The sequence below is a fragment of the Notamacropus eugenii genome, chromosome 3 (genome assembly GCF_028372415.1).
Source record: "Notamacropus eugenii isolate mMacEug1 chromosome 3, mMacEug1.pri_v2, whole genome shotgun sequence".
Taxonomy (NCBI): Eukaryota; Metazoa; Chordata; class Mammalia; order Diprotodontia; family Macropodidae; genus Notamacropus; species Notamacropus eugenii.
Window position 1 is genome coordinate 428,522,195 of NC_092874.1, and position 16,468 is coordinate 428,538,662.

Below are 16,468 nucleotides of genomic sequence, written 5' to 3' on the forward strand. Positions count from 1 at the left end.
AATTATTCTCTTTCCCCCTTCAGCCTCTACCTCTGGTTAAGCTTCCTTCGAGAACCTCCATTTTAAAGAGACCTAGGACAGATCCGCCTTTGATTCCTTTCCATTCTAATTCCTGTCTCCTTCAGACTTTCTCTACAATGTCCCTGAGCCTGGTACCTTCACCCCTACTCCCCCCTTTTCTCGGTGGCCTTCCCTTGTTAGGATGTAAGCTCCTTGAGGGCAGTGATTTCCTTTCTGCTCAGAGGGGCACCTAGCAGTGCATAGTAAGAGCTTGTTGACTTACTCTCTCACTTCACCAGGGTTTCTGCAGGGGTCAGAGGAACACATTGGGTGAAAAACTCAAATGATCATCGTTTCAGGGCTTTTTTTCTCTAGCCTCTGAGGAAAGTCATGGATGGGGACCCCCCAGTTATATCTGACTTGGAACTGTCCCTGCACCTCAGATGACACAGGTTAGCTGGTTGTTTGTTTTATCTTATTAATTCTGTCCTAAAGTTTTAGAATGGTCAGGATTAATTATCCTCATGGTTATAATTAAGCTATCAATCCTTCCTAATACCACACTCATCTTCTGGGACATATAAAATGCCTCCCCCCCAAGTAGAAAAACTTGCACTATTTAGAGATGATTGTGTGTGATAAAGGTTAGGGGATCAGGTAAGGAAGGATGTGAAGGCCAGGGCCTCTAAATGTCTCTGGGTACCAGAATGAGAATATGGTGTGCTCATCAAATGAAATGGCTTGTGCCTTTACTCACAGAGCTATCCTGAGGGAGTGGACTAGGATACAGGCTGACAGTTTAGCTAAGTCATTTTTAAAAATATTTCCCCCCTTTCTCTGCTCTACCAATAAATAACATGCTATGTGAACAACAAATCTCAGCTTTTGAGCCTCAGTTTTCTTATCTATCAAATGAGGGGGACTGGCCTAAGTCATCTTTAACCTCCCTCTCAATGCTGAATTTCAATGAGTCTGTAAATTTAAGGATTAAGTCTGAATTTTCACTTCCAGGGTTTCCCTGCTTTTTCTAACCTACAATGATTTCTCCTTCCTTTGAACTTTAGGTTGAACATTGGTCACTTAATTTGCCTGGTGATAGCTCCTAAACTGTTTCCTATTATTTAACCTTTCTTGCTTGGGCATATTTCAGGTTTGTCCACCTTTTAAAATAACTTTTAATTCGCTACATTTAAATAATTGATAGCTCATTTTAAATAACTACATTTACCTAATGCTTTACTTACAATTTACAAAACAGCTTTCTTAAAACTGTGATGGAGGAAGAGCATGTCTCACTGTTTGTTATAGGTGAGGCAAGTGAAACTTAGAGAGGTTGAATGACTTGCCCAAGATGACACAGCTAAAATGCTATCCACGTAACAGATGCTTCATAAATATCTTTCAAATACATTTATTCAACAACATAAGTACAGAACACTAGACTAGGGACAGGAAGTAGAGATGACATGCTCTCAATAAGTGTATGTTAACTGATAGACCTTTTCACCAAACATGCCTACATATGTAGCTAGCATATAAACTTTCTGTAGGTCAAGCATCTTATTTCTTTTTTAAGAACTCTTACAATCCCATCTGCTCCTTGCAAACTTCACTGAGTGAAATATAATCATTTACTGGACATCTACATTCATAGCATTTAGAGCTAGAAGAGACCTAACACATCATCTAGTTCAACTCCTTCACTTTACTGAAGAGGAAGCTGAAGTCAGTGAGGGTGCATGACTTTTCCAAGGTCACAAAGTAATGAGTGGCAAAGCCAGGCTATGTTCTAAATCCTATTCAAAGGATACCCACACCTCTGTCCTTTGTCATCCTTCTACTGACTCAAGACTCTCCTTTCCTCATTCCTCAGGGTCCAATGTGGCCCTTATTGGTAGGCACTCCAGGGATATTTAAAAGAAGTAAAACACTTTGTACATTATCTGCCAGTTTGGGGAGGAGGGTATTCTAGATAAAGTTTGATACCATATTTACAATCTAAATACTAAAACTTTTGTCTCAAACTTTTGAAGAGACACTTTATTGCCTTAGTAAACTCAGGATATAGAAAATAATTTAACCTTTTCTTGAAGACCAATCATGATCAACATTTACTAACTGACAATTAAATAGAGAGATGGTCTTAAAATCTAATGAAAGAAAACAAAAAGCAAAAACATTCCTGAAGCCTGTTTTATTTTCATCTTAAAGTCTGATCACTTCATCTCCCCACTCACTGAACTCCAGCAGCTCCCTAGTCTCCTGGAGCAAATATAAAATGCTTCAAAGTATAGCCAACCTCCTCCTTCCTTTTCAGTCTTCTTACCCAACATATTCTCTCTGATCCAGTGACAATGGCTATTCTACAAACAAGACATCCCATTGCTCAGCTCCAGGCATTTTCTCTGGCAGTCCCCCATGCCAGGAATGCTCTTTTCTCAACTTCACCTACTGACCCCTCTATTTTTTTTTTAATTCCATCTAAAATCCCACTGTTGAGAAGAAGCCTTCTCTAACCCTTCTTAATTCCAGTGCCTTCCCTGTGTTAATTATTTCCTATTTATCCTGCATATAGCTTACTTTGTATATTTTTGTTTACATGTTATCTTCCCCATTAGACTTGTAAGGTCCTTGAGGACAGAGAGGGTCTTCTTCCTCTTTTGTATCCCCAGCTCTTAGCACACACAGTAGGCACTTAACGTTTATAGACTGACTACTGACAGCCTTCTTGGTATACCCTGCAGTTCACCACTTCTACATTTCTTTTCTACCTCACCCTTCACCTTTTGCTGTTTTGAGTCTTTAAAGAAAAAAGTTATCAAAGGACCTTCCTAAATGGAAGGAATAACCATTAACACCCTCCCCTCCCCTCCCCACTGGCTCTCTCACCTCCAGCATCAAATATAAAGTCTTTTTTGGCAATTAAAGACCTTCAAAACCTGCTTCCTCACACTTTTCCAGTCTTCTTACACCTTACATTCACCCCACCTCCCCTCCCCCAAGTCATTCTTGATCCAATGACACCGTTGTTGTTGTTCCTCAAATAACACTCATTTTCCAATTCCAAAGATTTTCACAGGTTGTCCCCAAGCCTAGAATGTTCACTTCTGCCTCCTGGCTTCCTTCAAGTCCCAGCTAAAATTCTACCTTCCAAAGGAAGTCTTTCTCCATCCTTTTCATTTTAATGCCTTCCCTCTGTTGTTTTATTTTCATTTTTCCCGTCTATAGCTTATTTGTACATAGTTATTTGCATATTGTCCCCTCCGTTAGATTGTGAACTCTCTGAGAACAGAACTGCCTTTTGCCTTTTTTTTGCAAACTCAGCATTTGGCAGTGCCTGGTACATGCTAGGCATTTCATGCTTTTTGACTGATAGTAAATATACTATTCTCAAGGATTTCTTTCTTATCTAATAGATAGGTATTCCCCAGATTTTCTGGGTGGGGAGGGCAGTTCCCTGGTTTCTCCTTGTGGTAACCAGATCTTCTCAACTCTCATAATGTTTAGGGGAATGAAAACCCCTTACCCAAGAAGGGGCTCTTTGAAGAAAAATTTTCCAAAATCATTAAGAAATAATGGATAACACACCAGATCCCCACACACTCCTAATTTCCCTTTACAAATCCCAAGATGAAGTGGGAGATATGAATTGTTTGGTCATTCCAATAGTATCTGACTCTTCTGTGACCTCATTTGCAATTTTCTTGGCATATACTGAGTAGTTTGCCATTTCTTTCTCCAGATCATTTTACAGATAAGGAACTGAGGCAAACAGGGTTAAGTGACTTTGCCCTGGATCTTACAGCTAGTAAGTAGCTGAGGCCAGATTTGAACTCAGGAAGATGAGTCTTCTAGACTTCAGACCCAATGTTTAACCTAGTTGTTGGGGAGATACAGATGCAAGAATGCAGAGCACTCTCCAGTGCTAGAAGTATGAATTCAGATTTTTGTCTTATCTTTCTGTAAAGAAGTATAGCAGTATGGCATACTGGAAAGAATAATGAATATAGAGTTAGAGAACCTGGGTTTGAATATGAAACCTTCCTGGTCTCCCACCTGCTAGTGTCTCTCCCTCCTCTAAAGTATCCTGTATCTGTTTTGTACCTAGAAGTAAAAATATCTATGTATCTAAACATGTTAGAATGTGAGCACCTTGAGATTTTGTTGATTTTGCCTTGTATCCTGCATCTTCTGCCCCTAGGTAATTAATAAATGACTGTATGTTGACCAGATGATGCCTCTTACTATCTGCGTGACCCTGGACAAAGCACATACCCTCTCTGGGCCTCAGTTTCCTCATTTATTAAATGAAATCCCACCTGAATCACATACTGACTTGGAGTAAATCTTTGAAGACAGCATTTCCAGTCTCCATGCCTTTGCCCATGCCTGTAATGCACACAGCCTTCTTTCCTGATCCCCTTCAACGGTCAATGTCCTTTCCCCCAAACTACCTTGGATATTGTAATAAAAGAAGTGACACAGTACTAGGCCAGGAGTCAGGAAGACTTGAGTTCAAATTCAGTCTCAGACTTGTACTAGCTGTGTGAGCCTAGGCAAGTCACTCTGCCCTGATTTCTCCATCTATAAAATGAGAGTCATGCTAGCATCCGTTTCCCATAGTCGTTGGGAGAATCGAAGTAGACAACCTCAGCCTGGCACATAGCAGATACTATGTGAATACTACTGTTATTGTTGTTACTTTGTATATATTTGTATCCATCAAGGGGATACATCGCAGGACCTCCAAGTGTCTCTCCAGCACGCACAACCCGGACAGGCATACAGTAGACGCTTAATAGATGACACACTTATTGACTATTCATAGATTGCGAGAAAGTAGCGCCAAGTGCGTTGTGGGAAGGCCTTCCCCCCGTGTCCCCCCTGCCCCCCCCCCCCCCAGCTCCCATCCATCAGTTTTGTTTTTTTAATGACAGGGCCTGCCTGAGTAACGCATCTCAGCGTGGCCTCTGCTTCACTTTCCTCACATTTTAGGATTTAGTGTTCATTGTACTTCACTCGAAGTGAGAATGCTACAAGACCTTAGCCTCAAAGGGCCAGGGTCTCCCACTGCATCCTGGGCCACCTCCAGCCGTCCTGAAGAATATCTGGCCACTGGCCCCAGATGACTGGAGGAGAAGTGAGGCTGGTGGCCTGCACAGCCCTCCCTCCCTCCAATCAAAGGCAAGTGCAAGTCATGTCCTCATTTTCATCTCGTGGTCCTCTTCCAGAACGAAGGGCAAACACGACACCTCTCCTGCCAAGCACAAAGGGAACACAGCTTCGTGCCTCGCCTCCCTCACAGGATCGTAGGGGAGGACCCAAGCGGACGATAACGTGGAGGCGCTCGGGAAAACCACAGGCGCCTCGCAAACACGGCTGGTAATTGCTCGCTCTGCAAAGCCACCCACGCACTCCCCTCAGCTCGGCCAACCGGCGCCGCAGCGGGCATGGGCTTTTGCGCACGCTCCAGATTGGGTTATCCCAAGTGCACCCGACTGCAGGGGGGAGAAATCAGGGAGACGGAACCATGGATTCTTCCCTCCTTGACAATATCATTGGAGTACTTTCTAAATATTGTGCATTTAATACTCTAGGCACAGATAACTTTTCTGACGGTTCTACGTGGAGATTCTGAAAATCCGGTTCCCATCCCGGGCTCCTGACACCCCCGCTATATAGGTTGGTCTCATCGACTCGGTCTGAATTAGAAGGCGCGCTCGAGGGCCGCGGCGCCCGACGCACGCGCAGCAGGAGCCGCAGGACGCCGGCGCTGGGATCTGGAGTTGAGGGCCGCCTCCCCCACCCTCAGCTCTCTAGGCTTCCCCTGGCCCTGAGAGGCGAGCGGGCTGTCAGCGCGCGCACGCGCACATCGGAGCGTCTTGGCCGCGGTCTCCGCATCCCCGCTCCCGGAGTCGGTCCGGTGCGGTCCCTCCTCCCGTAGGTCGGGGGCGCGGCTCTCCCGTGGGAGCACGTTGGGTCCCCCCCGGCCGGGGTCCCCTGCAGGGAGAGGGAGGCCTGGTTGGGGCCTCCGCCTCCGTCCAGGAAGGTGGGGGCCGTCCTGTTCCGAGTCGCCTCAGGCGTCCAGGCAGAGCCGCGGCCCCTGCCGCCGGTGCCCGAGAAGCGGGCGGACGTTGAGGGCCCCGAAGACCCCGCCTCTCGGTCGTCCCGGGGCGCCATGCAGCCCCCCGGCAACAGCCGCCTGAACCTGGAGCCGCGCGACGACCTGCGACGGCGGCTCTGGCGCCTCATCGAGACCAACCGCGTCATGATCTTCAGTAAGAGCTACTGCCCCTACAGCACCAAGGTGACGGCGGCGCGGGCCGAACCGGGCCGGGGGGTGGGGCAGGGCCAAGAGGGGGGCCGGGCGGGGCCGGGAGGGGTGGGGGAGGGGGCCACGTGCGGCAGGGGGCGGGGGGGGGGGTCTGCGGGGTGGGGGAGGGGCCACGTGCGGTAGCGGGGCGGGGGCTGCGCTGGCCAACTTAGCCTTGCTAAGCATCCTCCGTCCTCTGGCCAGGGGGTCCCCCCAGATTTGTCAGGCTGCTAGAGGGGAAACTAGATGGCCAAGGTTGTCTCTGCAGCTGCGGCTGCCCAGCAGAGAAGTTCTTGGGACCCAGAATGGAACCTGCCCAGATTTATCTGCAGTGACAATAGTCGGCACTGGGATCCTCTGCCCTGAGGTGATGCCAGCGTTGGTGGGACTAGGGTAACCCCTGTACTGTGGGCCTAAAGTGGTGCCCCCCCCCCCCCCCCAAGGAGAAGCCCCAGAGTTCACTCTGCAGGACGGGATCTAGCTCGCAGTGTAACCACATTTGTGATGGTTCACAATCCTTGCTTGTTACATAGTATATTTACTCCTCCGCCTTATGTTGGGTCTGCACGCTTATCTCTGTCTCCTTAAGTGTCCTGGAAGACTTGTTCCTGATGTTTCCGCAGACTCTGCATTCTGCTCAGTTCGGCAGATATTAATGAAATACCTGTTGTGCACCCGAGACACTGGGTATAATCTGCTCTCAAACTGGTTACAATCTAATAAGATATTATCATGCCCACAAATAAATGTGGTGCAAGGACAGGTCTAGGCAAAGTGAGGAATTGGATAATGGAGAGAGTGACTTCTGCCGGGCCTAAGTGGAAGAGATGACGCTTGAGTCACTTGAAAGAAGGGAGGGATTTAAACACATAGAGATGAAGAGTGTGGAAATCAGTTCTCAGCTTAAAGGATGGCCTGTGCAGGAGATAGGAGAACCAGAGATAAACATCTGTCAGAGTTGATTGTAGAATATGTTAAAGAAAGAGGAATTCAGTCTGGAAAGATGGCGTGGAGCTGCTAGATGGAGAAGAGTTCTGAAGAGCAAGAGTGAGGGTTTGTGTATGTTGTCCCATGGGCCATGGAGAACCAGTGAAAGTTTTTGAGTAAAGGAGCATCATGATCGGAGTGGTGCGTTAGGAAGGTGACTGACCAGGTGGTGTGAGGGTGAGTTGGAAAAGGATAATAATGGAATGAGGAACAGCATTTAAGGAGCCTTGGTGAGAAGAAATAAATGCTTGAAGTAGAGCACTTGCCTTGGGAGTAGAGAAGCTACAGAAGTGTAAGAGTAGCTCACATTTTTATAAAGCTTTAAGGTTTACAAAACATCCTTACAACCTTGTGAGATTGGTAATATTAGTATCTACCTTTTACAGATGAGAAAACAGGCTCTAGGATGTTAAGTGACTTCTCTAGGGTTACAAAGCTAGTCTCTTTGAACCCAGGTCTTTTGGCTCCAAGACCAGAACCTACAGAAAGTTACCTGACTAGATGTGTAGGACAATTAAATTAGGGTGATTAAAGTATGATTCTAAGATTTTGAAATGTAGTGAGTTGGAAGATAATGTATCCACTCTTAGAACAGCAGAAGGGAACAAGAGATTTGGGGAAAAGATAAGGGGTTCTATTTTAGAAAGGATTCTATTTATTCTATTTTTATCTAGGTGATTTTTAAGACAAAAGGACTATCCAGGTAGAAATAATCCCAACAGGCTGTTAAAAATAGGCATTGGAGGCTCTGAGGAGAGCCTGATTTGTTTAAGTGAGTCATAGCAATTACTAACATTTATGTAAGTGTATTACCCTTATAAAACAATTGCACATCCATTATCTCACTTGATATTGCAGTAGCTCTGTGAGGTATAGACTGTTGAGTATTTTCACAGGTGAGGAAGCTGATACTCAGAGAGGTTGCCCCACAGAGCTTTTTTTTTTAATGCTGTTATCTAATATGTTAGCTGTCTGTCCTCAATTATGTATCATCTATAAGTTTTGAAAAAATATTTGCTGCATTCTGGAGTATATTTTGTTATGTTCTGTAAGTGAAATATGTCCTCTGAGAATACGACTCTGTGTTTACTTTGGAAGAAATTGGGGAAAATCATTCAGTTTGCTAGTATTAATTTTCATACTCAAGTTTTCAGGAATAATGAACAGTATTTGTTCTGTCAGATACTTCTGTTCACATCAGAGGCAGGATGCCTCATAGATCTTTTCTTAGCCTCAAAATCTTCTGTGCTTTTCAGTGAGGTAGACACAGTTCTTTTCTTGAGAGATAATTACAATAATTGTGAGTTACAAATAACTTATTAGTTAATAAATGTTTATAAATTTGATATACTGAATAATAGATGTATTTCCCTAAAAGCCCTACTCTGATAAAACATTAAGGAAGTGATCCTCACAGTGACCTTGTGAGCTATGTGCTATTATCCTCATTTTACAGATGAGTAAACTGAGATTGAGAAAGGTTAATTGATTTTTTAAAAATTATTTTATTTGTTTTCAGTGTTCTACAGTCACTTTCATATAACTTAGATTTTTTTCCCCTTCCTCCCCCCCCTCCCCTCTCCCTCCCTGAGACAGCATACAATTTTATATAGGTTCTACATATACATTCCTATTAAATACATTTTCACCTTAGTCATGTTGCATAGAAGAATTAAAATGAATGGGAGAAATCATAAAGCAAACCAAAACGTAATACAGAAGAAAATGATCGAATTCCATAATTCTTTCTCTGGATGTGGAAGACATTTTGCCTTGAGACCACTGGGAATTACTTAAGTCCTTGCATTGCAATAAAGTTCTAAGTCTACCAGAAAAAATCCTCACACACTGGGGTTGTTGCTGTGTACAAAGTTCTCCTGGTTCTGCTCCTGTCTCTCAGCATCAGATCATATAAGTCTTTCCAGGCCTCTCTGAGGTCTTCCTGTTCATCATTTCTTATAGCACAATAGTGTTCCATTACATTCATATGCCACAATTTCTTCAGCCATTCCCCAAGTGATGGGCATCCCCTTGATTTACAGTTTTTTGACCACACAAAGAGAGCTGCTATAAATATTTTTGTACATGTGGGACCTTTTCCCATTTTTATGATCTCTTGGGGATACAGTCCTAGAAGTGGTATTGCTGGGTCAAAGGGTATACATATTTTTGTAGCCCTTTGGGCATAGTTCCAAATTGCTCTCCAGAATGGTTGGATCAGCTCGCAGCTCCACCAACACTGAATTAGTGTTCCCTCTCTCCCACATCTTCTCCAACATTTATCATCATCCTGTTTTGTCATGTTAGCCAATCTGATAGGTGTGATGTGGTTCCTTAGAGTTGTTTTGAATTGCCTCTCTCTAATCAATAGTGATTTAGAACATTTTTTCGTATGACTATAGATAGCTTTAATTTCTTCCTCTGAAAACTGCCTGTTCACATCCTTTGACCATTTATCAGTTGGGAAAGTGTTAATTGATTTTTTCCAGGGTCACAGAGATAGTATCTGAGACAGGATTCACATTCAGGTCTCCCTGATTTCAAGTCCTCTCCAAAGGAAGGCTCTATCTGCTGTACCATCTAGGTGCCTACATAATATTCAAACCAACAAAATCACCAGTCCGTTCAAATACAATAATTTATAGCAAAAATTAAGTTAGTTTGAAATTTTTTAAGGAGAAAAATAAATTGACAAATAAAATTCTCCAGTTTCTTAGTTGTTAGTCTTCCCTCCCTCCCTCCCCCCTCCCCCGTCTAGCCAAATCATTATATATTTATATTGGACATATAATGTACTTATTTTGTACGTATACTGTATTTGCTTATCTGTAAATATGTAGTATCTTCCAGTAAACTGCAGTTGTCTTGAAGATGGGGGTCTCACTTTTGTGTTTGTATCCCCAGTGCCTAACATAGTACCTGGCACATAGAAGGTACTTAATACTTGTTGACTTGGTAAATTACATTCTATCTCAAAGTCTTAATTCTTTCAGAATAATTTAAAATCCAGTCAAATTCAGCAAATATTAAATGCCTCTTACATGTAAGATATTGATCCATCCCTCCCACTCAATTTTCCCTCTATCCAAGTTCATCCCACTCAAAATTGCATTTCAAAAGACACTAAGAAGATAAAAGTAAAAGTTCTTTAAAAGAAAACTTGGTCTATTTTCAGCATTTTATTTTAGTAATTTGCATTTTAATTAGATTCTATCATAAATGTTACAACTTGTGATACTGAAATTTATTCTAGCAAATTTTTGTTTTAGGTAAAAGAACTCTTCACTGATTTGGGAGTAGAATGTAACATCTTGGAACTTGATCTGGTTGGTAAGTAAAATATTTAGCACATAGTGTTGATATGCATTTTTTGTAAAATGTATTAGTTCTTCAGCTATTACAAGTAAAATGAACCATCCTGGTCAGGCTTTAGCAATGCATTTTAAAGGTAGTGAACTAGTATGGGCTAAAATGCAGGATATTTGGTTCAGATTTATATTTTCAGGATGGAGAAGGGTGCAGAATGATAGGTTTCTAATTTGATAGTAATGTTTTTTAAGCAAATTCTTTCATTCATAAGTCAAGATAAGGCAAAGAAAATGGGAAGAAATCATTCTTGTTACCAGTTGGGCCTAGTCCTTCGTGAAGACTCATTCATTTCCTTTCCTTTACCATTGAGAATTCCTATAAGAGATAAAGTTTGAAACTGTATTCATGTGACCTTAACAAGTGAAATCATCCGGAGCGATTGGGGAGGCAGAGTGTAAGAGGAGAAACTTTTATTTTTGACTTTGCGGTGTTTTGTTTTTTTCAAATGTAATCATAGAAGCATTTTGCTAGTTAACACTGATTTGGTTGAGTTTTTAAATTGGGTTTATCAAAGAGATTTATTTGTATTAGTATAATTAGTGGATTTTATAAGAAAAGCAAAATCTGTTAATCCTCATTATTTATCTTAAATTTCCTTTTAAGGTAGGCTCACCTCCATTCAGAATCTTAATTCTATATGTACTTGATTTTAAGTATGTACATCTGAACTTTTGCATAAAAAGACTTCATTCAGTTCATCTCACAAAATCTTTGAAAATTTTCTCAGCATCTTTAACTTTTTATTCCTTAGATGATGGACCCAGGGTTCAAGAACTGTTACTGGAGATAACTAGTCAAAGGACTGTGCCTAATATATTTGTGAATAAAATACACATGGGTGGATGTGATAAAACTTTTCAGGTAATGTGGTTTTACTTTGAGGCTTGAAGTGGAATGGATGTATTATATGTCCTTTCCAGCAATAATGCTGTAATTTAAGAATGCTTTCCTGGGGTGACTGGGTCCAAAAACAAAACAAAACAGAACCCACACAAAACTGACATCTATTTAGAATGGGGAAATGACACTAGTGATGGCAGTAATTTCAGGTGGTAATTGGATATCTCCTTGTGACTACTGGTTGAATTACCAACATACCAAACAAAACTTCACGACTTTGGCTGAATTGACCCTTGATCTGTTTAAAAATTGAATCAGAAAATCAGAATTCTGTTTAAAAGCCAAATAAGAATAAAATAAGGTTAGATCAAGTAGTGATAGATGGTAGTTGAAGATTAGTCAGGAGGAAACAATTTGTATTATGTATTTAGATAGGTTTTTAAATGTTCAGAGGGAGGTGGAGGGAGATATTATAACCCCAGTAAGAATTAATTTATAACAGTTTAGTAGTTTTTGACAGGTTATAGTATATGAGAAATTCTGCTAGGTAGTTAATACATAATCTTTATTATCTGATGCAAATTAGCTTTTACACCAACTCCCAGGGAAATTCTCCTGATTGGAAAGAGATCATCTTTCCAGAGATGCTCTTTTCAGAGAGCAAATCACAGAGCCTCCTACCTATGTGTGAATACCCGAAGTGATAGTCTCACTTACACCAGTTGAGGAATTACCCTCGAAAAGACGTGGAGAGCAGTTTTCTCTCTTGTAAGGAAGGTATAGGAAGAACCTTCTCTGAGAGAGCAAAATGAAGTCCCAGATAATATTTTTGATTGCATTAATTAGTCTTATTAACAAGTCATTTAATTAAAAAAAAACTATTGATGTGTTTTGTTTTCCACATTGTATTCATTTCTAAATTTTTCTCTTCCCCGGTCCCTTACCCAGTCATCCCTTGTGACAAGTTACAAAGAGCGAATCAAAAAGCAGATCAGAACCAACCAAAACATCACTCGTGCCTGACAGTATATGTAACATGCTACAATCTGAGCTCCCCACTTCTGCACTATATGCATTTTATGCATTTTCTCAACTTTTCTTTGGGCCAAGCTTGGTCATTATGATTGTACAGCTTTCATTTTCCTTTCAGTGTTCTTTCTTGCATTGCTGTAGGTGGTGTGTGTGTTTTCAGTTCTGCTTCTTTTGCTCTGCATCAGTTTATATGTCTTCCCATGCTCCTTTGAATTCTTTCACATTTGTCGTTTCTTAGGGCACAGTAATATCCTATTATCTGCTTGTGTCCCAGTTTGTTTAGCTATTTCCCAATTGATGAGCACCTGTTTTGTTCCAAGTTCTTTGCCACCACAAAAGTGATCAGTAAGTCATTCAACACAATCAGTCAGCAAGCATTTATTCAACATCTGTTATGTGTCATTCACTGTGCCAGGTGCTGGAGGAGAGGGAGATACAAAGCCAAACATGGAGCAATCCCTGCCCTCAAGGAACTCATATCCTGCTGAAAGAAACAACACATGCCCTTATATATAAGTAAAAAAAGTATACAAGGCAAATACAAAATAATTTTGAGGGAATCAGGAAAGGCATGTGTAGGAAGGGGCACTTGAACTGAACTTTGAAGGGAACTAGGTCATCTAAAAGAAAGAGGTCAAGCGAGTGTGCGTGTGAGGCATAGGGAAAGAGCTGGAGCAAAAGAGCCTGGTGATGGGAGAGGAGGAAGTGTTGTAGACAAGGTGCGGCGAGTTGGCCAGCTTGACTGGCATGGAGAAGGTGTGAAACTGGGCAAGCCTAAGAAAGCTGCAAATGCAAGCTGCTGGAAAGTTAGGCCTAGTTACAAAGGCGGGGGCTTTTTAACATGTGAAGAACAAGAAATGAAGGGAAAGGAAGGACTCTCCTTAAATCTGAATAAAGAAAATCAAGATTTAGTTTAAAGGGTAATAGATTATCAAAGGTCAATCAGAATTAAACAGTGGGAGAAAATAGTTGAGGTTTAGTCAGAGAAGTCCTTATATAGGTATTTGTGGTTCTTTAAATATTGTTCTTTAAAGATAATGTCCATAATTGAATTAATTTTCATTCAGTTGACTATTACCTGCATGCAGGGAAAACCAGGGTTGGGAGCTGATGTGAAAAGGTCAATAATCTCAATTGGTTAGGACATGGTGCTTCCAAGACCATAATCATGGTTCCTTTAATTGATTTTACATCAATAAAACTTTTACAAGGCCACAGATCCTAATCTCAACTAGCTCTCTTGTAGCTAATTGCAAAGCATTGATCACAAGGAGATATACCAAATGACAAAATGGCCTGGTACATTCTGTGACCACTATTGAATAAATAGCTGAAAATACATGGTCTACTGGGCATTATTACCCTCATAAATGGAGAATATAGCACTTTTTTTTAAAAAACTATGTGGAGGTGTTAGAAAATGTTGTTTTCCGGTTGATTACCAATAGATATAAAATTTTGGTGACCAGTCCAAGTGAAATGTCTTATTAATGATCTGTAGTTGAAGTAAGAACAAAAATGTGGTCTCTGGGTAGATGGCATTTGCTGTCAGATGATGGCATATGACTACTCTTCGGTGTGATTTCTGACAAGTTAGGTCCTGTTGGATAGCTATTGAGGGAATTTTAAATTCCTGCTTGTATACTTCCAGATTGATTGTTTCCTAAAATGCTTAGCAAACCAACATTGATTGAAGATAGTGGAACCAAATTAGATTTTTGAGAAACTTAATGTGACTTGCTCTCATGTTAGATCTTCCATAAAATTACAGGCGCACCAGAGTGGTTTACTACAGAGACTTCTCCAGGATGACTCCACAACTTATGATTATGATCTCATTGTAATTGGTGGTGGTTCTGGTGGACTGGCGTGCTCTAAGGTATGAGAATCTAAGGGAGTGTATGGAGGCTTCTCTTGCTAACTGTTAGAAGGCATTTCTTGGAACTTTCTTTTTTACTTTCTTTGTAAGCTAGAGTATGTGTAGCTTTAAATTGGATATTTCCTGTGAAATTTTTGCTGTAAAGTCAACCTTGATAAGATGGACGCTTGCTATTTTTGGGATGTGGATGACATACATAGTTTTGTCTTGTATATTTGAGCAGAAGAAAACATTTGGAAAAATCTTAAGATTTTTAATATTTAGCTTTTTTTTTGTAGGAAGCTGCAGTTTTGGGGAAGAAGGTTATGGTGCTAGATTTTGTTAAACCATCTCCTTTGGGCACATCATGGGGTAAGCTGTTTTGACTTCTTTTTGTTTGTATTTTAAAATCTCACTGTCACCAGAATGATGTCTGAATTGCTTGAATTGTCATTGTTGGCACTCCTGAATAGCAATTTCTCTGATGTTACTGACTGCCTTAATATGAAATAAATTAGGTTTTGGTTTTGTTTCTGTCATTGTACTATATGTCCTTAATTAGATGGCTTTTTTTAGGCAAAAATTACAAAGAAAACAGTATTTTTTTTTTTAGTATTTTTTAATTGTCCTGCAAAATTTTTTTGGTGTAGGGTTTTCCCTTGATTTTCTTTTTCTTTTATACTTCTTTCCCAATATACAAAAATTCAGAATTATACCTTTCTTTTTTTTGAACTTAAAACATCCTAAAAAGAGCATTTCTATATACAAAATAGAACTCTGTTTCACTTTATAATCTCATCAGGTCCCATGGATTCACAATTATCATCTCAATGCTGATGATTCCCAGATCTAATTATCCAAACCTTAAACTGTCTCCTAACCTTGAATCTCCAGCTGTCTATTGGATATTGTCCCATAGGTATCTGAAGCTCAACATCTCTAAAACTGAACTCATTATCTATTATACCCTTCAAACTCTGTCCTTTTCCTAATGTTCCTGTTGCTATCGAAGGCACCACTGTCCTCCCAGTCACACAACCTGGAAGTCATCCTTGACTCCTTGTTCTTTTTCACTGCTCCCTATCCATTCTGTAGCCAAGACTTGATGATTCTACCTTGGAAAAGTCTCTTGAGTACTCCCCCTTCTGTCTTCTGACATTCCCACTGCCTGTCACTTTACTCCTGAACGGTTGCAGGAGCCTTCTGGTTAATGTCCCTGCTCCAGTCCATCCTCTACTCAACTGCCTAATTGACTTTCCTGAAGGGTAGGTGTGATCGTGTTTGATTCTCTCTCTCTCTCCCCACCCCCGTCTCTCCCTCTCTTTCTCATACACCCCATTCACTCATCTCCAATGATTCTGTATCACCTCTAGGACCCAATATAAAATTCTCTGTTATTCAAAGCCCTTTGTAACTGGGTTCCTTCCTACCTTTCCAGTCTTCTTACACCTTATTCCCCTCCACATAGTCAAGTCAGCGACAACAGCCTCCATGCTATTTCTCATACATTTTCACCAGCTTTCTCCCCATACCTTGAATTCTCTCCTTTGTCCTCTTCGCCTCCATCTCCTGGCCTTCCGGCTTCCTTCACATCTCAGATAAAATCCCACCTCCTACAAGAAGTCTTTCCCGTTCCCCAATTCGAGTACTTCTCAGTGATTCTTTCCAGTGCATCCTGGCTGTAATTTCAAGTTTTCACCTAGTTTCTATGTTGTCTCCTCCATCAGACTGTGCACCTCTGGAAAGGAGGGACTGTGTTTGCTCTTCTTTGAATCTCCATCTCTATGCATCCCTCTTCCATATTTCCTGCTTTAAATAAGTAACAAACTCCATTCTTTCAAAATGGCTCTTGTTTATCTGCTTCTTTCTGAACTTCCTTTGTTCTGTACTTATCTGTGAGCTTTTAAATATGTTTCAGAGGTTCTCTCATTTGTTTTTGTTTTTTTTTGTTAATCACCATTGCTCCCTCAACTCTTATTCTTTCATTTTCTTCCTTCTTCTCCAGCTCCTGTGTATGGAACATCAAATGCACACCACAAATAGAATAAATGGGACATTAACACTGCACT

The 16,468-nt window shown here is 41.2% G+C and overlaps 1 protein-coding gene across 1 annotated transcript in view; it reads left to right on the forward strand.

The window, feature by feature from the left end:
- Positions 1-5,749: 5,749 nt before the first annotated feature.
- Positions 5,750-16,468, forward strand: part of TXNRD3 (thioredoxin reductase 3) — a 32,253-nt gene continuing 21,534 nt past the window's right edge. Inside the window, exons 1-5 of the mRNA XM_072598348.1 lie at positions 5,750-6,307; positions 10,570-10,630; positions 11,421-11,530; positions 14,313-14,420; positions 14,699-14,771. Coding sequence (XP_072454449.1) covers positions 6,179-6,307; positions 10,570-10,630; positions 11,421-11,530; positions 14,313-14,420; positions 14,699-14,771 — 481 coding nt within the window. The 5' untranslated portion in view covers positions 5,750-6,178. The remainder of the gene's footprint in view (positions 6,308-10,569; positions 10,631-11,420; positions 11,531-14,312; positions 14,421-14,698; positions 14,772-16,468) is intronic.